General features: G+C 38.4%; 1 protein-coding gene and 1 pseudogene across 2 annotated transcripts in view; one reads left to right on the forward strand and one right to left on the reverse strand.

Annotated features, from left to right (window-relative positions):
- The window catches only part of AFF4 (ALF transcription elongation factor 4), an 87,269-nt gene that overhangs the window by 16,973 nt on the left and 46,869 nt on the right, over positions 1–23,427 (reverse strand). For both annotated transcript variants that reach the window (XM_028103500.2, XM_028103501.2), the window contains 8 exons: positions 12,858–12,894; positions 11,194–11,242; positions 8,984–9,038; positions 8,506–8,543; positions 7,921–8,083; positions 6,350–7,267; positions 2,605–2,693; positions 1,750–1,990 (listed from right to left, as the gene is read on the reverse strand). In XM_028103500.2, coding sequence (XP_027959301.1) covers positions 1,750–1,990; positions 2,605–2,693; positions 6,350–7,267; positions 7,921–8,083; positions 8,506–8,543; positions 8,984–9,038; positions 11,194–11,242; positions 12,858–12,894 — 1,590 coding nt within the window. The remainder of the gene's footprint in view (positions 1–1,749; positions 1,991–2,604; positions 2,694–6,349; positions 7,268–7,920; positions 8,084–8,505; positions 8,544–8,983; positions 9,039–11,193; positions 11,243–12,857; positions 12,895–23,427) is intronic.
- On the forward strand, positions 17,679–18,102 carry LOC114209452 (proteasome maturation protein pseudogene; annotated as a pseudogene).

The following is a 23,427-nucleotide window of genomic DNA, read 5'->3' on the forward strand; positions in this document are numbered from 1 at the left end:
AACATTAATGATTTTAACAACTGTTATTTTAACAACTGTTAAAAGCCCTAAGATCTTGAAATCAAAGTGGTCAGGGCCTATATTTTATATTCTGTCAATAACAATAGAGTACCAAATAATTACATTTGATCCAACAAATATTTCCTGATTACCCAGTAAGCTAAACAATGGAGACAAAACAAAACAAGATACAAATCCCTGCTTTCAAGGATCTGACAAACCAATAAAGAAGAGCCACATAGTTTTACCTATGAGATCGCACAACTAAATGAACAGGTGACCTCACTTAAAGAATACATTTAAAAAGGCAGTAGGAGGGGGGCGCCTGGATGGCTCAGTTAGGCCTCTGACTCCTGATTTCGGCTCGGGTCATGATCTTGGGGTCGTGGGATCAAGTCCCGAATTGTACTCTGTGCTCAGCGGGGAGTTTGCTTGAAATTCTCCTCCTGCCCCAACTCAGGCACACTCTCTCTCTCTCTCTCTCTCTCAAATACATTTTTAAAAAGATTTTATTTATTTATTTGATGGAGAAAGAGAGAGAGCGGGCGTGCAAGCATGGGGAATGGCAGGCAGAGGAAGAGGGAGAAGAAGCAGGCTCCCAGCTGAGCAGGGAGCCTGATATGGGGCTTGATCCCAGGACCCTGGGATCATGACCTGAGCTGAAGGCAGAAGCTTAACCAACTAAGTCACCCAGGTGCCCACAAATAAATCAATCTTAAGAGAGAGAGATAATGGTATGAGGTTTCAAGAAATAAGCATTCAGGCCTCAAATCCTACAGGTGAAGTATGGAAAATGGAGAAAGAGCCAGTTAGCAGGTAGACACAAAACTGGACGGTAGAAGGAGGCCAAGAGGCCAGTCAGGTTCCTTAAGAACACTAGAACGAACTCTCTAAACTATTACAGAAGGGTGTCCACCTGGAGAAAAAGCCATCTGTATATCTCAATTTGAGCCGTTGTTCGCAACTAAAATCACCTCAATTTTAAAGACTTAATTAAATCGCCACATTTAATAAGCATGAATAACTACCTTTAATGGTCAATTTTTTCAACTCTCAAACCTTCGCTTACTCAAGTCACAAATAACAACCCAGTGAATTATATTCTTAAAAATCTAGGTGTTTTCTTAATTTTGTCAGAGTTTGCTCGTGATCAAAACAGTTTAGAAAGTAATGCAAATAACCTGGTAAATAAAGTGAGGGTGAAAGTCTAATACAGTACAGCCTTGAAAAAGCTTCTATGATCCATTTCTCCACCCAGGAACATGAAGAATAGTCCCCTACATTATGATCATGCTCCAGGAATAGCTCCAGTACTAGCTCAGCTAAAGAATTTTCCCTTCTTCATGAATCAAAGCCAGATTGGCTGCTTTATCACTTTATGTAATATACTTGCTTGTAAAATCTAATTCTAAAAAATCCAAAGCCAATTTCAAACCACAGACAACTCAGTCGTAAGAACTGGAGTGATTTATAATTAGATCATAATCGACTACTTTCTTCCAAAACCAACTTTCCCAATTATGGGTTTCTCTTAATTAACATGCACGTGGCCAGGTGAAGTACTGCTTTCATGGTCTCAGATCAACTGCATATGTTTATTATCAAGATTATGACATTCTGAGAGTAAAAATGCACAGGCCTATAAATTTAATCAGAGTTGTACATGATCGTTCAAGCACAATGTCACCTTAAAGAATTCCTATGGCAATGAGATTGCTTTCCAAGAGGCTCAGACCCCCAACGCCTTACCTTGACCTCCTTAGAGCTACTGGAAGTCTTCCCTTCAGTCTTCTTCTGCTTTGATGTGGAGGAACTGTTTTTGCTGCTGCCACCATTCTCCTTGTTGCTATTATTACTTGACTTTAAAGAAGACGACTGACTAATAGTCCTCTTCCGAGAGCCATGCTCTGTTTTTGGATCTTTTGAAGGAACGGGCCCCGCGGGAGAAGGCAACAAATCCTTTTCTTTTGCAGCACTTTGCTTAGATGACCTGCCAAATCAAACAAATGCCTTCATTTCTCCAACACAGTCATATGGTGGTGATGGATTTTTTTCTATTTCTTTCTGCCTGCTTTCAAGACAAATTTGTTTCTCCCTATTTAAGTATGAGGACACAACATGACTTCTACAAAACAAGAGTGTACATTTTATAAGGACAGGCCTCTTAGCTGTTTTCCACCCCCTGGCTGTACGTATACCCAGTGCCTAAATGTTGGCCTGCCACACAAGTATTCAATAAATACTGGTTACATAAATGAGAAGATGAATGATGAAGATATGACGTTCCTAAGTTAGAAACCGGTCTCTTGCCAGATACAGATAAGCTTGTCATCTAGCCAGAAAGTGCTAAAACTTTAATTCTTATCCTGTATTCAACCCTACTCCACTACAGAAGGAAGAAAGGAAGAGACTGAATCTTAAAAACTTTCCATTGTAATTAGCTAACAGCAAAAGCTCCCTCCTCTACTAGTTGGTATATGTACACATATACATGGATATGACATATAGTCACTGAAAGGAACAATCTAAGAGCACATTAGAAAGTACCCAATGGCAAATGACATACACATATTAACACACATGTAACATGTTTTGGGGACGTACTCTCTGTTGCTGGATGGCTTGTGACCTGCTGAATTCTTGTCCTCTGTTTTGGGTTTCTTGCTGTCATTGGCTCGGGTATCATCTTCATTCTGGATGAAAAATAGAAAAAAGCAACTACTACGTTTGATTTTTATTCATCTAATTTCAGTTTCCAGCAGGAGTCACCCTCAATAATTTATCCCTGATAAGTTTCAGAAAGAAGATAAATGTGAAGTGAAATAACTCATTTAAACAATGTTCAGTGAACTGAGTTTCAAGGCTGAGAAGAAGTCTCCTATTTTATTTTAAAGATTTTATTTATTTATTTGACAGAGACACAGCGAGAGAGGGAACACAAGCAGGGGGAGTGGGAGAGGGAGAAGCAGGCTTTCCGCGGAGCAGGGAGCTCAACGTGGGGCTTGATCCCAAGATCCTGGGATCATGACCTGAGCCAAAGGCAGACGCTTAACGACTGAGCCACCCAGGTGCCCAAGAAGTCTATTTTAGATAAACAGAGCCCAAACACGGAAACACATTTCCTACAGTCTTTTAGGTGACATCTTTTCATCCTAATGACTTTGGGGGGGGGCTGTGAAATTATAATTAAGATATAATTCATATAGGGGCGCCTGGGTGGCTCAGTCGTTAAGCATCTGCCGTCGGCTCAGGTCATGATCCCAAGGTCCTGGGACTGAGCCCCACATCGCTCCCTGCTCTGCGGAGAGCCTGCTTCTCCCTCTCCCACTCCCCCTGCTTGTGTTCCCTCTCTCGCTGTGTCTCTGTCAGATAAATACATAAAATCTAAAAAAAAAGATATAATTCATATACGATAAAATCCACTCTAAAAGTTAACAATTCAATGACTTTTAGTATATTCACAGAGGTGTACAACCATTACCACAAGCAATTCTGGAACATTCTCATCATCTCAAAGATACCCTAGACCCTTCAGCAGGCATTCCCCCCATTCCCTCCACCCCAGAATCTAGTAATCACTAATCTATATATTTTGTCTTTATGGATCTGCCTATTCTAGACAGTTCATATAAATGGAATCACATTTGTGGCCTTCTGTCTCTGGTTCCCTTCACTTAGTATAATATTTTTCAGGTTCACTGATGCTGTAGCATGTATGAGGATTTCATTCGTGGTTATAGCTGAATGTATTCCATTGTATGCACATACCACATTTTATTTATCCATTCATCAGTTAATGACCATATGGGTTGTCTCCACTTTTTGGCTAATATAAATAATACTGCTGCAGACATTCAAGTCTAAGTCTTTGTGTAAACATATTTTCATTTCTCTAGGGTATATATCCTAAGTGAAATGGAGTGGAATTGCTGGGTCACACAGTAACACTGTGTTTAATTTTTTGAAGAACTGCCAAAACTGCGTTCCAAAGCAGCTACCTATCATTTTATATTCCCACCAGCACTGTATGAAAATTCTAACTCCTCCATATCTTCGCTTGTTACTGTCCATATTTTTTATTATAGCCAAGCCTAATGACTGTGAAAAATGTTTTGCTGAAACAAAAGCTATGAGCCCATCTATAACTGCCAAAGCTACCTTCCTGATTCTAAGTTTTCCTATTGCTTTAAATATTGGGGCCCAAGAATCCAAAACATTCTGCCATAACAAAAGAATCTGTTCCCTACACAAATGATTGAAAGTGGACACATAAAAACATGAGACAAAAGAATCTACATCCTTCATTACCCTTGGTTGAGACTCCTCTCAGCACCATCTGCTCCATCTTCAAGAACTGTCCCTGACACTTAACTTTACCAAAGCCATGAATCTCAAAAATCATTCCAAGTTTCCAGACTTGATTCTGATTTTATAAAACCAAAATCTGACTTTCACGTGTTGACATAAAAAAACTCAGGAGGAATAAAACATGCCAGTGAAATGTGGAGAAGGGGAGAAGTAAGGTGCAATTCTTTTAGAAGAAGGGGATTTTCTATTTTAAGTTATATATATTGTACAATTTTAAACAAAAGAGTAAAAAGGGCATTCTACATTGTATTTCTATATTATATGAAATCTTATAAAGAATATGTAATACTTTTCAAGCACAAAAGGACCAATTCTTAATTCCATAAGCACCTTAGTTTTCTGAAGAGCAGGGTCCATCATACATAAGCTCTTACTTCATGTAATTCTATGAATTAAATCCCATACCAAGTCCAGCAATCTGAGGTGGTAGCTCTATAGGGGCCAGTTAGCCCTAAACCTAGCAGTCAAAAAAGCTTCCCTATGCTACAATAATGGAAACTCACTAGCTATAGCACTGATAGTAGTAAGCTTCAGTTTTCTATAAATTCAAATTTCTAAATATCTTCAATTTCTGAAGAGTCAAAAAAAAGGGGGGGTAATTATTCTAGTTTGTTCAAATACACATCATCGTCTGCACATTGTACTGTGGCCTTGAGAAAAAGAGGAAAGACCTCCAGCTCACTTCATTTTAAGAAAATGTTTTATTCTTCCTATCCTGATGTGAGATTCTCAAGGTCAGCTGGGATTGCGGTTTTGCTCTGACTCTACCTGGTACAACTATTCTGGTACCTATCTGTCCACCTGCTCACCTCTTTGGTGTTATACAATCATATTCACACATATGTATCAGAGGAAAGCATTTTATTCTTCAATACAAATCATTAAAATTTACTTTCCTCTACAAATTTTTCACTAGAGCTGAAAGATCAAGCTCTTTTTCCCAAAGAATCTCTGTCTATACATGTCAGTTGTTCAGCTCTTTTCATTCAATATGTCCATTATCCTCCAATCATAGACATCTGTGGGTTTTCACATCTCCTGGGTCTAAAAAGGCTGACCTTGGGCGCCTGAGTGGCTCAGATGGTTAAGCGTCTGCCTTCGGCTCAGATCATGATCCCAGAGTCCTGGGATTGAGTCCCGCATCAGGCTCCCTGCTCTGCAGGGAACCTGCTTCTCCCTCTCCTTCTGCCTCTCTCTCTCTCTCTCTCTGACTCTCATGAATAAATAAATAAAACATTTAAAAAATAAAAAAATAAAAAAAATAAAAAATAAAAAGGCTGACCTTGAATATATACCAAGCTTCACCTCTAAATTCAAATTATCCCAGATGAGGGGCGCCTGGATGGCTCAGTCGTTAAGCATCTGCCTTCAGCTCAGGTCATAGTCCCAGGGTCCTGGGATCGAGCCCCGTGTCAGGCTCCCTGCTCGGCGGGAAGCCTGCTTCTCCCTCTCCCACTCCCCCTGCTTGTGTTCCCTCTCTCACTGTCAAATAAATAAATAAAATCTTTAAAAAAAAAATTATCCGAGATGAATTTAAAAACAAGAGCTGGCCATGTGTGAGCAGATGTGTTTAGTCCTGACCTTGCAGACATGGGTGTTTGAAAAGGGAAAAAAGCTAAGGCACAGATATGTACAGAGGACTGGTGAAGTTCCTGAGGATGTGTCAAAACTGGTGAGTCAGGGGCGCCTGGGTGGCTCAGATGGTTAAGCGTCTGCCTTCGGCTCAGGTCATGATCCCAGGATCCTGGGATGAGCAGAAGCACTGGCTCATTTCTTACTGGATTAGAAACTAAAGGAGACAGGAAGAGGCTCAGTGGTCCTCAAGAGATTGTTTAGTCTGTAGCCTCCCCTGGGTCTTGGGCTCAACCTCTATGTTCTCTCATAGCTATGACTCAACCAGGTATTTTCTGGCTTACTGGGATATCCACTGCATTTCAGGTTCTGATGTTTAAAAACAAAACAACAAAAACTCTTCACAAACCTTATGTTTCCTTTTGCCTTTGTTGGAAACTTTTTCTGAGGCTTGTTTCTGAGCCTCTCTTGTGTGCTTTTCTGGCACATTTTTCTTTTCCCCCTTGGGCGGCTCTGTTTCTTTGTAAGGCTTTCCTGGTATTCTGGTCAAGAGATTCAGGTCAATCTTCACAATAAGTGGATACCTGTCATCAGGCTCACTGAGGGGTGAAAGAAGTTCCTTCTCTTCCATAGGAGAGAACATTCGTTGCCGAAAAAAGCTATCTTCTTCCTCCACTGAGGAGGGCTTCACGGGAGTCCTGTTACTCTCAGGGTACTTAGGAGTTTGTGAGGAAGGAGGAAGGCTCTCGCTTTCATCCGAATCTGAGGATGAGGTATCTGTTTCTATGATTTCCCTTGATTTCTGGGAAGATTTACTCGTTGACTTGTATTTCTTTTTCTCTGCAGAAGGTCGAGGGGAAGATTTGGACTCCTTCTTAATATTGGGTTTCCTTGAGCCTTTGGTGGCTGCTTTATGTCTGCTGGAGGGCATGCTGGTAGCCATGTCTACCGGGGTTTCGCTTTCTATCTTCAGGCCTCCCCGGGGCTCTTCAGCGGCTGCCTTCTCAGCCTTTTTGGGTTGTTTTTTGCCTACAGTTCTCCTCTGTGTTGTGCTGTCACTCTGTGCAGGGGACTTCTGCCTCCCTCGCCCACTTTCTGATCCCTTTTGGACAGTTTTGGAGTCTCGTCCAGGAGTAGCAGAACTCGTTTCTTTAGGTCCGCCTGGATCAGGGTAGCTATTCCCGGTGCCCTGTTCTCGGCCTTCCTTTTTATAGCCTTGAGATGATGGTATGTTACTGTCCACAGAAGAAGCTGGTGACACTTTATGTGGGTTCACTTTATTCAACCAATTATCAAGTTGCCATTTGTTTGTTGGTGGTGGTTCAGGCTGAAAAACAGAGAAATAAATATGCTTTTGTCAATCCTGAAGCCTTCTCCCTCCTTAACAATCTCAACGAAGAGGAAAAAGCACGTCTAAGACCACAAAGGCATTTGTTGTTCAGAGTTCTGACTGAACTAAGCAAAGGGCTGACTATTGGCTCTCAGAGCTCTCATCTCTTGAATGAGAAGATAAGCCTGATGTTACAGTGGCTTTTAAACATTAAAGATTCCTGTCAGGAACCCAACTTCAAAGGTAAAATTACAAATGACCATGGCTATGCCTAATTCCGAAAAGTAAAGAAGTGATATAGGTACTGATAGAGATTTTTAACCATATTTTATCAACCTACAGTAAAATTATACGACTCCTTTTAGTCACAATAACTACATAACATGAATTACCATGCTGAGATATAAAAAGAAAGCCCAAACTGAACCAATCCAGTATTTTAGGGACCTGAAATATGACCTCAAGTAATTCCTAATCCAGACTGTTTGTTCAAATAACAAGGAAACTCAAGTATCTAAGTTTCCTCCAAGATACACAGTTCAATTTCTTAACCTTCTTTCCCTTCACCTTTTATATTTGAAACAGGTCTTAACTGGCCATCACCAGGGGCCGTGCAAGGCCTGCGGAAGATACCCCTGCCTCCCTCTCACCTCAGGAGATGCACTCTGCGACGGCTCATTTGCCTCGCTGTCACTGGAGCTACTTTCACTCTCTGAGTCAGATCCAGAGCTGCTTTCAGATCCACTGTGGCTGCTAGAATCATCCCTGGAGTTATCAGCTCCTTCACTATTATGGTGTGAAGGTTCAGAGTTACTAAAAAGAGATAAAACATGTAAATGACTGAAAGTGTTTTTTTGTTTTTTACACTGACAACAGGAAAACACCCAAATCTGACAACTAACTTTATTTAAAATGTTTACTGTTATGCTGTTACAGATCTATGAATCCAGAACATCATTTATAAATGAAACACTTCCTTAAAAAAAAAAAGTTTCTAATATGCTCCTCAGCCATTAGCACTTACCTTTTAAAAACAGTTCTACTGAGGTGTAATTTACATACCACAGAATTCACCCATGTTAAGTGTACAATTCAATGATTTTTAGTTAATTTACAAGGTTGTACAATCGCCATTACAATAATATTTACTTTATAAGGTCGATTATTATATTACTACAATGCTATCAGGTGACCCCCACCCCTCCAAATAAAACAAAAAATAAAAGGATGCGTACCTTCCTGGTGTACTCCTTGGCATTGTCTTATCACAATCCTAAAAGTAAAACATGAGAGGAAATGTGAATGAATAAATAGCACTCTATCTGCTTAATGTGAACAATATTTGAATTCTTAACAGAACACTAGCAGCTCTAATGTATGCATCAATGTTTACCTAATACGTAGGACACACTGTACCTAAAGAGTAACTGCCAGGCTAAGATGAAAAGCTTTGTTAGAAGTTTTTCTTGTCAACAATCTCACACATTTCATGAGTACACTCTGATCCATGATAGGTAGTAAGGAAAAGCCAATTTAAAAAGAAGGAGTTTTAAACACAGAGCAGAACATGACAACATTCCACTGTCAAAAGGCAGTAAGGAATTTATTTTAAATAAATGAATCATATATGTATCATTCAATTCTAATTCTTATAAAATACAATGCAAACCAATACTGTATGATACTGGCAAATTCATAAAGCAGTAGACACACCTGCTCCCCATCGCTGTCTTCACTGCTGCTTAGTTTTAAGTCATCTTTTAACATACTAGAGGGAAAAGGCAGAAAGAATTAGTAATTCTGTAACAGTGTATCATGGCACACCAGAGTATTAAATATCTATGAATCATTCTAGAAATAATCATGGTGGTAGCCATAGATTTAATTAAAAAACAAAGAAAAGAACCAGTAAGTCTTACTCTGGTGTGCTTCACATCCAGAGTAAAAACTGAGAAAGGAGGAAGTGAACATTTCAAAAGCTCTCACGTTTCCGTAAGTAAAACATGTAACCTTCTTTTCTAATTAAATAAGCCACCTCCTACAAACTCTTACACTCAGTTGTTATCTCTATTTTTCTCTAATTGCATCCACACCCACTCATTCATATTAAAACAAATTACCATACGCATACCCAACAGTCCACTAGAGAGAAAACTCCTAAAAAGAAGGAAGATAAAATGAAAGTATCAGCAATTCTCTTTCATTGTCCCTCATGTTCCACGAAGAGATTCATACAACTTCATAATTGTGGAAACCAGAACACAAAATCAAAGCGCTAGTTCATAAACGCCTTGCTATGAAAGATGACTGCCCTCTGGAGGAGTAACAATTTGGGGTAAGAACCTTAGCTATAAAACAGAAATGACCGTGTATGAATTAAAAATAAACTCCAGGTTTTAAATCTTCCTTGATTAAAGTTCAGATCAATTAAAAAAACACACAAATTCCGTAAACTATAGTTTCTAAAATTCATTTTTCAAAGTAAGATTACAGATTTAAATTTTCCTTAAGGCCATAAAATCAACATTAAAATAAAGAATCCGAGTAATGACCCATTAAATATTCCTTGCCTTTTTACAGGGGAGCAAAAATTAATACAAAACTTAGGGAAAACCACTAGAATAATGTTTAATTTCTCATTACTAGTAGTTCCATTACCTTTCTTAAAATTTCATGACAGTCTCCAATCAGTGGAAAGGAAATCTTCTTTCACTCCAATAACTATTAATACTTTCCCCTCAAAGCTTAACCTGAGTTTCTGTATCTGACCCGAAATTCAGATTATCCCCTAAAAGATCACCCTGAAACAAAGTAACCAGATGATTACAGAATTATGAAAAGTGTTTTAAGGCTGGCCCAGTTAAGCGGGACAGAAAAAAAGAGCTTTCTTTTGGACAAGGGCTTAGTGCATCTCTATGACTGATACCTGTAAGGAAATGTACTTACTCTGAATTCTCTCAGCCCTTATGATTTAATAATGGCAGCTCAATGAACCTGTTCACACACGTGGATATGTCAAAGCTTTTACCAGACTGCTCAAGGTCCTGCATGCTTTTGTTCCCTCAGCAACTGAACGGATTCGGACATAAATGGTAGGCTTTTACCAGTTCTTTGCATATGAATAAATATGATAAATATGAATATAATTTCAACTCTTTAAGCAGTGAGGGGGATTTCTTGCATTCATATAAGTTCATTCTCAGTTCTTCCTTTGTTCAGTGTAAGAGGCTGAGGTTATCAATACAGACTACAGGTTATAGCTTAGAAAGCCAGCACTGGGGCCACAGCTTCTTCAGAATTTTGTTTTAATTGGTGAGTTAACTTGTGGTCTCAGGAATTCAGTTCACTTCTTAAGCTGGAACTTATTATCATCCAATATATTAGCCTAATTACATTTTGACATATATTCCTGGTTCTACCTATAGAAGGAGGAAAACTTAAAGACAGTACAAACTATGCTGACTTAATATTCTACACAAAGCAGTTAAATGGAGGGCTTACTAAGAATCCTGTATCGGTCAGTCTTCTTTATTAAAAACAAACTATCAACCTACCCACAAACACAAATACACACATCTCTTAAGAGATGAGAAAAAACCGTAATCTCAGAGGAGGTGTAGGCAAACTATGGCCCACAGGTAAATACAGACTAACACCTGTTTTGTAGAAAAGTTTTATTGGAACACAACCACACCCATGGTCTATATTTGCTTTCATACTACAATGGCAGAGCTGACTAACTGGGACAAAAATTATCTAAAGCCGCTAAAGCCTAAACTATTTCACTATCTGGCCTTTTACATTAAGTTTGCCTACCCCTTCCTTAAAAGATTAAGTACACATATTTAAGCATTGTGCTAATATGTACACACTACAGACAGACTTTTAGCAAAACAGACAAACTTATTAAGCAATACACTTACGATTTAGATTGGTGTCCATTTGAAGTTTTAGAAGAAGGATTGTATCTTTCTAGAACAAAAAGAATGCAGAAATTAACAACTACAGTATGGCTATTTAGATTGTAAGATATGTATCAGTATATCCTCAAAAGAAATGTAAATCAACACCACCAGATAGAATTTGTCCCTCCAACAAACTGGCAACATTTTAAAGTCCAATAAATACGAGATACTGGTGGAAACAGGCATGCTCAGAAGCTGTCTGTAATACTATTAACTCATACAATCTTTTTGGCAGGCAATCTGGTAATATTATCTCACTGATACTAGAAATGCACATATCCACTGATGTGGCAATTATGATGAAAAAAAATTTACCTTATAGGTGTATCTGGAAAAATACATAAACACACACACCAGATGTTTATGGTAGTATGATTTGTAACAGCAAAAACTAGAAACAAATGTCTATCAAGAGGGGACTAGTTAAATAAATTATGGTACGTTCATACAATGTAAAACAATTTTCATGTTAAAAAGAATGAGCTAGAGTTTTTATACTGATACAGACACAGCTCTAAAACAACTTAAGTGAAAAACACAGGTAATAAAAGAGTAGGAGCAGCTTATGATCCCATTTTCCAATAGTTAGTTATAGCAGGAGGAGGACAGAACTAAAGATGCGACATTCTTAAAAGATTTTAAGATAGAAAATGTAAACTTTCTGGCCTATAGCTGCTTTCTACATATCAATAATGGCGGGTCCCTTTTTCCTACAACTATAGCTTTAAGGCAGAACCAGTGTAAATCTACTTATTAAAGAAGTTACTGCTCTTGGCAAAAAGACCATTTATTTTGTTATAGAGCTATATGGGGAGGCCTAGACATTTCCAAGGTTCCTGACCCTACCACTATCAATTCATACAGCCATCATCTCTCGGGACGAGACTTAAATTCCATAAGGCTGGGATGCCTGGGTGGCTCAGTGGGTTAGGCATCTGCCTTCGGCTCAGGTCCTGACCCCAGGGTACTAGGATCCAGCCCCGCCTCCAGCTCCCTGCTCCGCGGGGAGCCTGCTTCCCCCTCTGCCTTTGTCAGCTCCTCCCCCTGCTTGTGCTCTCTGTCTCTCTGTCAAATAAATAAAATGTTTAAAAAAAAAATTCCCTAAGGCTATTGTTCCTTCAAGTTCTTCTCAGAAACCAAAAGACAGGAGGTGAAAGCGGTTTCTGCAACAGCCAACTTTCTTCCCAGACCTAAAGACCCGGCAAGAATAAACAAACACAAACACAGGAAGAGAAGAGCTTTGGTAAGCTACAACCCCTTCTTGCTTATAATTTAACTCTCGCAGAACCAATTATCTTCACGAAGGAGAAAAGAAGACAGAAGAATGGCTCTTGGGTTTATTAGGTGCCCATCAAACTGAATTCATGAACTCTGAACTACTACTTAAAATATTTAATAAAAATAGTTAATTTTAATCACCATCAATCTATAACTCTTCATTTTTTAATTTAATTTAATTTAAACCAAGACTTGGTTTAACTCATTACTAATCGACAGATAATAAAAACTGGGATAAGGCATGTTTGTGAAGGAATTATAAAAGCAATATATGATGTGACCATGAGAAATGAATGCTCAATAAAAAGCTTAACTTGAAAACCAAGAGGAAAAGACATACTCACTTTGTTCTCCAGGGCCAAAACTGGACTGCTGAGATTCCTAAGAAAAAGGAACATAAAATTATATAGTGGCATTAAGAGAACTGTTGGTAGTGACAAATGCTTCAAATTAAACTATTCAATTCCAGCTAATTCAATGAAAGATCCTGTTGAGTTCCTAAGAATGCATAAAAGAAAACACACTGAAAGAATTTAGCAATCACATATAATCGGCCTCAGTAATCATGTGGTCACAATAATGAACTTTCCCAAAGCTCACTACAAAAAGCATCAAGCTACCTAATAGTTCCTCTTTATTATTCATTTCTTTTCAGCAGCATCCATGGTACTCATATCCTAATTTAGAGCCCTGGGAAAGCAAATGATTTCAATTTAAGATTCTTGGTCTTAAGAAAATGTTTAACTAGGGGCGCCTGGGTGACTCAGTCGTTAGGCGTCTGCCTTCGGCTCAGGTCATGATCCTGGGGTCCTGGAATCAAGTCCCGCCTTGGGCTCCCTGCTCAGTGGGAAGCCTGCTTCTCCCTCTCCCTCTGCCCCTGCTTGTGTTCCCTCTCTCTCTCTGTGTCTCTATCTGCCAAAAAATAAATAAAATCTTAAAAAAAAAAGAAAATGTTTAAAAAAATTAATAATAATAATACTAGGGGCACCTGGTGGCTCAGTTGTTAAGTGTCTGACTCTTGGTTTCAGCTCAGGTCATGATCTCAGGGTCATGAGATCTAGCCCTGTGTCAGGCTCTGCACTGGATGTGGAGCCTGTTTAACATTCTCTCCCTCTCGGGGCGCCTGGGTGGCTCAGTCATTGAACATCTGCCTTCGGCTCAGGTCATGATCCCAGGGTCCTGGGATCGAGCTCCGCTTCGGGCTCCCTGCTCCGCGGGAAGCCTGCTTCTCCCACTCCCGCTCCCCTTGCTTGTGTTCCCTCTCTCGCTATGTCTCTGTCAAATAAGTAAATAAAATCTTAAAAAAAAAAAAAAAAGATTCTCTCCCTCTCCTTGGGAGCCGCCCCTGCCCCCGGCTCATGGGCATGTGCACTCTCTCTAAAATAAATAAACTAAAAACCTACACTAGAGCGAAAACAGCTGTACAACCTATATAGACTCAAAAGATACCACCTTTATGAACTAAAAACCTCACATAGTATTCACACATCATTTTACTACCTTCCTTTTCCCGCTCCCAATATCTTACAAACAATTAGCAACTTGAGGAAAAGACTGTCATGTATTCTTTGTAAGCTGCGTACTACTAGTACAGTGGCACTCAGGAAGTACCAGTAAAAAAGGAAGCCCAAATGTCACTGTCAGTGAAAGAAACGTGGCTTCCCAAACCCAACTTTCATGATCACAACACCTGTTTCACATGTGCAAATTGTGCATTTTTCTAGGTTAAGCCTGTGGTACACAATATAGTATTAAAATTATACAAACATCCCTAAAAGCCTTCTTAAAAATAAGCACAATCTTACTTTAATGACAGAACCATTTGTGAAGAAGAAATCCACATATGAATTTTAAAAAAGACAGTTGCACTATAAACAACAACAACAACAACACTATAAACCTACATATGTGGTCAACAAGTGTGCCAAGAGCATCCAACAGGGAAAGAATAGTCTTCTTAACAAATGGTGTTGGGACAACTGAACAACCATATGCGAAAGAATGAAGTTGGATGCTTACCTCAGATGATATTAAAAAAATAACTCAAAATGGATCAAAGACCTAAATGTAAGAGCTAAAACTACAAAACTCTTAGAAGAAAACTTAGAGTCAAACCTTAATGACCTTGGGTTTGGCAAAGAACTCTTACATATGACACCAAAAAGCATAAGACACAAAAGAAACAAATAGATAAAATGGACTTGGGCAAAATTAAGAACTGTGCTTCAAAGGATACCATCAAGAAACTGAAAAGATGACCCAAAGAAAGGGAGAAAATATCTGCAAATCATATATCTGTTAAGAGACTGCTACCTACAATATAGAAAGAGCTCTTACAACTCAATGATAAAAAGACAACCCAATGAAAAACTGAGCAAAGGATCTGAACAGACATTTCTATAAGGAAGATAAACAATGGTCAATAATGATGTTGTCTGACATCATTTGTCATGGAGAAAATGCAAATCCAACCCCACTTCACACCTACTAGGATGACTAGGATAAAAAACACAGATAATGACAAGTGTTGACAAGGATGCGGAGAAAATGAAATCCGAGTGCGGATGTAAAGTGGTGCAACTAGCTTTGATAAACATTCTGGAAGTTCCTCAAATGGTTAACGATATAGTTACTGTATGACCTTGCAATTCTACTCCTAGGTATATAACCAAGTGAAATGAAAACATTATGTCCACACAAAAACTTGTACGCAAATGTTTATAGCAGCATTATTTCACAACAGCCCAAAGCTCAAAACAACTTGAACATCCATCAGCTAATGAACATGCTACAACTTGGAATAACCTTGAGAACATTATGCTAAGTGAAAGAATCCAGTTGGAAAAGACCAAATATGGTAAGATTCAATTTACATACGATGTCCAGAAAAAGAAATCTACAGGGACAAAAAAAAGATGAGTGGTTCCACAGAGCTGGGAGGGAGACAAAGGGAAAGTGGGTAATAGATGAAGAAGAGGGAGTTTCTCCTCGAGGTGATGAAAATGCTCTAAAATTCACTGTTGTGATGGTTGCACATGTCTATAAATCTACTCAAAACCATGTAATTGTACACTTTATTTATTTTTTTAAAGATTTTATTTATTTATTTATTTTGAGAGAGAGAATGAGAGAGCGAGCGAGCATGAGGGGGTGAGGGTCAGAGGGAGAAGCAGACTCCCCGCGGAGCAGGGAGCCCGATGTGGGACTCGATCCCGGGACTCCAGGATCATGACCTGAGCCCAAGACAGTTGCTTAACCAACTGAGCCACCCAGGCGCCCAATTGTACACTTTAAATGGGTGGAAGGCATGGTATGTGGATTGTATTTCAATAAAGCTATTTGAAAAACTATAGAGCAGTGGCAAAGGTCATGCCTGTGAACTGTGTTAAAGATGCAAAAAATCCTCCACCACCTTGAATCGCCAATTATCTTATACTCGTTTACCTGGTAAATGGCCTAAAACTTAATAGCCTGAACTTTCAAGTCATCTCTCCTTTTCCTCACACCGCTGACAATAGTAAGTCTGCTGGTCTCCAAATGCTAGTGGATTCCAAAACATACAGTGATTGCAACAAAATCTCCTCTTCTCTCCATCTACACGGCAAGACTTCAGGTCCTCACTTTTTTTTTTTTAATTTGAGAGAGAGAGCCAGAGAGAGTGCACAAGAAAGGCGAGCAGCAGAGGGAGAGGGAGAAGCAGGTTCCCTGCTGAGCAGGGAGCCCAATGTGGGACTCAATCCCAGCACCCTGGGATCATGACCCAAGCCGAAGGCAGATGCTTAACAGACTGAGCCACCCAGGCGCCCCTCACATTTTTTAATCTACAAAGGCCATCTAATGGATCTTTCTGGCTCTAATCTTTCTCCTTCACTCAACTATAGTCTCTAGTTAATCTTCCTCAAGCCCAAATCCTAGTATGAGTCATCACTATTCTTTTTGATAGAGCCTTCAATTAAGGCTCTTTGTTTTTCCTAGGAATGAAACCCAAACTCTTTGACATGATATCCATTCATATATCTAAGTACTGGAAAAACAGAATGATAAGCAAAAACAAGGACTTATAATCATGGAGCTTAACACTCATCTGTATAATGTCAATGACTATCTCTGCAACTATTCATGCATATAAAGGTAAAATGGTAACTGTGGCAAGTACAACAAAAGGCAAGAGCTTACAATTTTGTGTGCATGAGCATGTGAGTGAATGTGTGAGTAAGAGGGAGAAGGGGGGGGCGGAGAAGAGAGACAGAAAGACAGATCCAGCCAGGAAGATGAGCAAAGACTTCCCTGAACAACTACCGTTCAGGGGCGCCTGGGTGGCTCAGTCGTTAAGCGTCTGCCTTCATCTCAGGTCGTGATCCCAGGGTCCTGGGATAGAGCCCTTCATCGGGCTCCCTGCTCCGCGGGAAGCCTGCTTCTCCCTCTCACACTCCCCCTGCTTGTGTTCCCTCTTGCTGTGTCTCTGTCAAATAAGTAAATAAAACCTTAAAAAAAAAAACAAAACAAATACCGTTCAAGTTAAGACCTAAAATATAGGTAGGAAGTAAACTGGGAAAATAAGTGTTCAGGGTACAGAGAACAGCATGTATAAAGTCAGAAAAGACAGGAGGACTTAAAGGCAGTCCATGGGAGCAAAAGGTACAGGAGGAAGGGTGGTGAGAAATGAGACTCAAGACCTGAAAAGCTAGATCATAAAGCATGCAGACTTTATAGATTATATTTAAAAACATATAATATATATACAACCATATCTGTTTAGTAAAATTCGAGTCTTGTGGGACAGATGGAGGGGAAGGGGGGTTGCGGGGGGAGGTATAACTCATTTTTACATGAGGTAACTTATGTCACGAAACAACCAGTGAAGTTAATGTATAAGATCTGAACTTCTGGGGCGTCTGGGTTTCTCAGTCAGTTGAGCATCTGACTCTTGCTTTCAGCTCAGGTCAGGATCTCAGAGTCCTGGGATGGAGCCCTGCTTGAGATTTTTTTCCTCTTCCTCTCCCTCCCCCTCTACCCCTCCCTCACTCCTGCTCATGCAAGCGAGAGCGCATGCACGCTCTCTAATAAATAAATAAAATCTTAAAAAAAAAAAAGATATGGGGAAGTGAGCAGTAAGGCAGGCTGACAGTAACGGGGCTGAGAAGCTGTCCACAGAGCAAGTGAAAATGAATGCCAGGGGACTTGGATCTCAGCTAAAGGACAGTATTCTAGTTACTGAACTTTCAGCAAGGGGACCCTTTTGAAAGTCATGATCTTTGAAAAGGTCTTCCTTTTGTGAAAAATGAACTTTTGCCCAGTCATCCTCTTGAATTATCAAGAAAAAATTTCCAGCTCAACCAAGATGAAATGAATTTTTCCACACTGAGAGGCATCCAGGGTCTGTTTGCTCCATTAAAATTACAAATGGAAATGAAGGCAGTGCAGCAGGTTCAGCGTCTTCCATTTCTTCAAAGCTCAAACCTTTCACTGGCTATTTTGAGGGGCAATGATGGGACTACTGGATTTGAAGATATTCTTCATGACCCGTCACAAAGTGAACTAATGAAAGAACCACACCTGATGGTGGCATATAGACTCGGGTTACTGTAATCCATTTTGCTGTCTGTTCATGAAAATAGAGGGGCTGCATGTTGTTTATAGTCCTCTTTTTACTATAATTTGATGTACACAACCTTAAAACTACTGACACATGAGAATTTTTGCCTAAACAGTATCTGTGATCATTTGAAATTATTTGGGTCTTTGGTTTATGGCCAAGTGACAACTGAAAGCCCTAAAGGGAAATGACTTTAAAACTCCCAATTTATATGAAAACAATAGCTTTCTATGTCTTTAAAAATTTGTTGATCATGAATATTTTAAAACTATCTAGAGGTTCTCATCCAGCCTATTTTCTGGATATTCTATAAATTTAATTTTGAACAACCATTAGCAGCATTTGAGTCTGTAACCTTCATAGTAGCACCTTGCAGAATAAACATGTATAAGTGATTTCAGTGGCAACACTTCAAATTAAGTATGGGGTAAGATATTTATATTTTACCTTGTTTCAGTATAGCCTAATGAAACTCCTAAGAATAATATTGGATTTATTGATGTTATTTTAGATTGTAACTATTCTTTGATTCAGGTTGGTAAGTACAGTAAGTTCAAAGGTTTTGATTTTAGTCTTCTTTGTAAAGTGAAAAATTAAATAAAGCAACCAGCATATGCTGATTAAAAAAAAAAAGATATGAACTTCTGTGTTACTGTAAAAAGATTTGGGAGTACTATTAAGGTTATCCATGAAAAAAAGAGGAGGAAGGAGATTAAATTATTTACATTATACTTGAGGGATTATATTGCCTCTGTTATCTTTATCTTTCTTTGAGTGATGCACAAAGAAGTATCTCTTCAAGTGTTTTATAACTGGAAAAGAATCTAACAAAAATCATAAATTGAGGGTGCCTGGGTGGCTCAGTTGCTTAAGCCTCTGTCTTTGGCTCAGGTCATGATCTCAGGATCCTGGGATCGAGCCCCGCTTCAGGCTCCATGTTCTCAATGTGGAGTCTGCTTGAAATTCTCTCTTCCTCTCTCTCTGCCCCTCCTACCATGCACCCCCCCTAAAATAAATAAATAAATCTTTTTTAAAAAATCATAAATTGAGATTACTAGAAGCACCTGCACTTTCATCCACCTCATTATAGCTAACTTTATACAATGAATGATTTATTCTAATATCTGTTTCTTGAATCTTCAGCTATGTTTTCTAAGTCTACCTCAAAAGTGTTTCCTGACAAAGAAATGCATTTTAGTATATTCTCCCTTTACTGGATTTTACTCATTTTTCGGTAAAGCAGAATGACCAAGTTTTTGGACAAAGGTATAGAATACTGGGAGAACTCTCAAAACATGTTTTTAATACAATTTACTAAACTTGGATGTTTAGGGACTGAATTGAATTATCACACAACTCGAAATACCAGAGAGTATGAATCATGACGCTTTCATAGTTTCATTAGTTAGTATCCCAAGATACATTACACACTAAAAGCAAGGTTAAAGACATAAATGCATATTCAAACTACTGTTGATAATCTGGATGTTTTCTTCTTTTTTCAGCTTAGGGCATCCTTGTTTCTACTTTGTACAGTGACAGATTAAGAGCTCATATGAGGAGAAGAAAAAACTCAGCTCTGTCATTTTCTTGTTTGCTCAGAAATGCATTTTAGTGTTATTTTCACTCAGTAGCTTCATTGCAGGTATAACTTTTAAGCCGCTTGTCCATAAGTGAAGATTAGTTGAATTAAAACCAGTTAATATAATCTGTAAATCATCTTAACTGATCCAATTTAAAACTGTAATATGCTACAGCCAGTAAGAGCAAATGAATGAAAGCAATTCCACCAACTTTTCCATAATGAAAAGACCTAAACTTCTCTTGGAATACCTTGGAAATAAAATGTGACCATCTGCCATTCAGATCAAGAGAAACAATACTACTTTGATTTTTTTTCTTAGACTTAAAAATAGAGAATTTTTTGAACTAAAAAATAAGAATAAAGTTTTCATCCTGTTTCTGTCCCTGCCCCCAATCTCCAATACACACAACACTGGAGTATATAAATGCTTTCCACTTTGGAGACCACTGACTTACCATAGTGGTAAGAATAAAGATGGAGAAAAATGAGTGGAATTAAAACACATTAAAGGAGGTAAAAGCATTAGGACTTGATGACAGTTTACTGGGTACAACAGAGAGGGAAGTGCCAAAGATAATTCCAAAAAAGTTTTCCTAGCTTCACTAAGACAGGAAAGTCAAAGAGGATCATGCTTATTTTCTCTTGCTTTTTGGTTGGGAACTAGCAGGGAGAATCACTAGTTCTCCCTGGAAGATGTCTCAAAGGCACTTAAAACTCAACATCTAAGAAGTGTCAACTCTGCAGCTGAATGTATGTATCTGGAATTAAGATAAAAATTTTTATTAAGATAAAAATTTGTAGAACACCTAAGTAAAGAGGAATAGGATATAAAGAGAAGACAATTCTAGGTCTAAGCATGGTGTGTATAACTATGCATCCACACAAACACTAATATGTAATTTTTTCCATTCTTTTGTATTATTTTATTTCCACAACGAAATGTTGGGCAGACTGAGGCAAAACACGTTTCTTCATTTGTATTCTTTTATAGCACCGAGCACAATGCCTGGAAAACTTGTATTTATTGGTAGAGGCAGAGATCGAGGAGAAAAAGAAGTCAGAGAAGTAAGGTAACTCTAGAAGAGCAACATATAGTGGGAGACAAGGAAGAAATAGCTTAAAACAATATTTAATGCTCATGAGAAGCCATATGAAGATAAAAAATGAAAAACAATGATTGAATTTACAAAATGGGCCACTGGTGGTCATAATGAAAATGGTTTTGGTGAGGTATCATGTGTAAAAGCAAGATCAACCAGCCTAGACTGAGGAGTGCCTGAGGGAAGAAGAACAGACATCAAGTATTAACCACTCTTTCAGGAAGTTTAACTCTAAGGAGGAGGACTGGCTGAAGAATCACACGGAACAGAGGGATTTATTTGTTTTGTTGTATGTATGTATGTATGTACGTATGTATGTATGTATTGTGTTGTTTTTAAATGGGACAGATCAAGGATGTTTAATGAATGACAACGGATTCACTCAACCAGCTCTCCAAACATATTCCTAAAGTCAACTTCTCATCCACCACAAGCCATATGTGAGCTGCTCTTTCGACCTGCTAATGAGTGTGAAATCCTTCCTATCGTGCTCCTTACCTTCCCATGTGCTTCTGGCACTCCTATACTTCTCCTTCTAAGCCCAGTTACTGTTATCATCTTTAGGATGTCATCTCCAAATTCCCTAACAAAATTTTCTCCCTTCTCTGTCCTCTCAGTGGACCCAGTTCATATGGTCAGCACACACAGAGAATAAATACCTAGTAAAGCTTCGGATAAAGTCTTAAACTAAAATACACACGAAGGTGTATTCACTGAAAAGTCAAAGAATGAGATGAGCTATAAAAAACCAAAACCCAACTTGTAAAAGCAACCCAACTGAAACAATGATCACTAAGTACCTAACTGAAGTGTCTCAGAAAAACCAAAAATCTAAACACATTACCTGAGTATTTATATACAAATTCAGTAAACAAACATTTACTGAACCGCCATAGGTGCCAGGAACTATTCTAGGCACTGGCACATACTACTCTAATTGCTTTTTTAAATACCAATCTTAGAACAGGGTAACATCCAAATGATTCAATGCTATACCTCCGAAGCACCCAGAACACTGCCAGGAGTTGTTTCAAACATACACTGAATAAATGCAAGGGCAGTCAAAAGCTTCAATACGCTTCAAACTATCACTGAAAAATCTACTAACCTATCTCCAGTGATACCCACCTCATTTGCTTTCCCTCCAATGACAAAGAATGAGCTAATTGTGCACTATTCTAAAGTCAATATCCTGTACTTGAGCACTGAATCTCAACCTCTCTTGTGGTGATTTCCTAAGGGTACCCTCTATCTTTCATGTATCATATGCTTTTCCTTCTTACTGAAACATTATGATCAGCACATACATATAAGATAAAACATTCTCATCTTATAAAAATACTCACCTGACAACATCACTATACCCTTCTTGGCATCATCACATTTCTCTGTTCCCTTTTACAGACAATGCCTCAAAAGAAGCTCACGGGCTCCAGTATAATTTGTGCCTCTGTAATCATTTTTTGCCCTCACCTTTCTAACTAAAGTGCATCATCAATAAAGAATACACTGTTAAATATGATACCGGGAACACAGTAAGAACTTCGTAAGTAAATGTTTTGACAAATAACCATCAAATTTATACAGATGAAAGCCATAATGACTGAGATCAAGAATATGCTAAATGAGATTAGCAGATTAAGACACTGCAGAACCAAAGATTACTGAAACAGAAGATATAACAATAGAAACTACTCCTAAATGAAACCACAAAAAAGACTGAACAAAAAAATGAATAGTGCATTACTGAGTTATGGAACAATTTCAAGAGGCCTAATATACATGTAATTGGAGCCCTTCAAGTAAAGGAGAAAAGGGGAAAAGGGAGTACAGAAAAATATCTTGAGAAAGTAACAGCAAACTTTTTTCTAAATGTGATAACTATAAACCAAAGTTCCAAGAAGCTAAAAATAACCCCAAGCACAAAAAAGATGAAAAGAACCACACCAAGACACATCAAAACTGAACAGCTTAAAATCAGTGATAGAGACAAAAAGAATCTTAAAAGCAACCAGAAAGAAAAAAGACAAATTATATACAAAGAAGGAAAAAATGACAAGGAATTATATACCAGACACAATGCAAGCCAGAAGACAGTGGACAACATCTTTAACCTAGAATTCTATTTCCAGCAAAAATACCTTAGGAAAAAAGGTAAAATAAAAATTTCAGACACACAAAAGCAAGAAGCATTCATCACAAGCAGACAAGCATTAAATGAAATGTTAAAAGTCAGTCCTCCAGGTAGAAGGAAAATGCCAATCAGAAATCTGGATGAACACAAACGAATAAAGAGCAAAAGAAATGGTAACTATATAAAGAAAGACAAAAATCCTTTTGCCTCTATTATTTAAATGTCTTCAAAAGATAAGAGACTGTCTAAATGAAAAATAAAAATATTGTGGGGTTTATAACTTAAATGTAAGTAAAATGTATGCAACAATAGAACAGATACCGGGAAGGGGGAAAAAAGTATAATGTTGAAAGGTTCTTATATAACAGAAAAGAATGGTATATTACTTGAAGATAGACTTTGACAAAGACATATTCCACAAACCCTGGAGCACACATAAAATAAAACAGTTAAAGTTAATAAGCCAAAACTACAATGCAAACATAAAAAATACTCAATC

Source organism: Eumetopias jubatus, unplaced genomic scaffold (assembly GCF_037043125.1).
Source record: "Eumetopias jubatus isolate StellerSeaLion01/CBP00866 unplaced genomic scaffold, mEumJub1_p1.0 scaffold_5, whole genome shotgun sequence".
Lineage (NCBI taxonomy): Eukaryota > Metazoa > Chordata > Mammalia > Carnivora > Otariidae > Eumetopias > Eumetopias jubatus.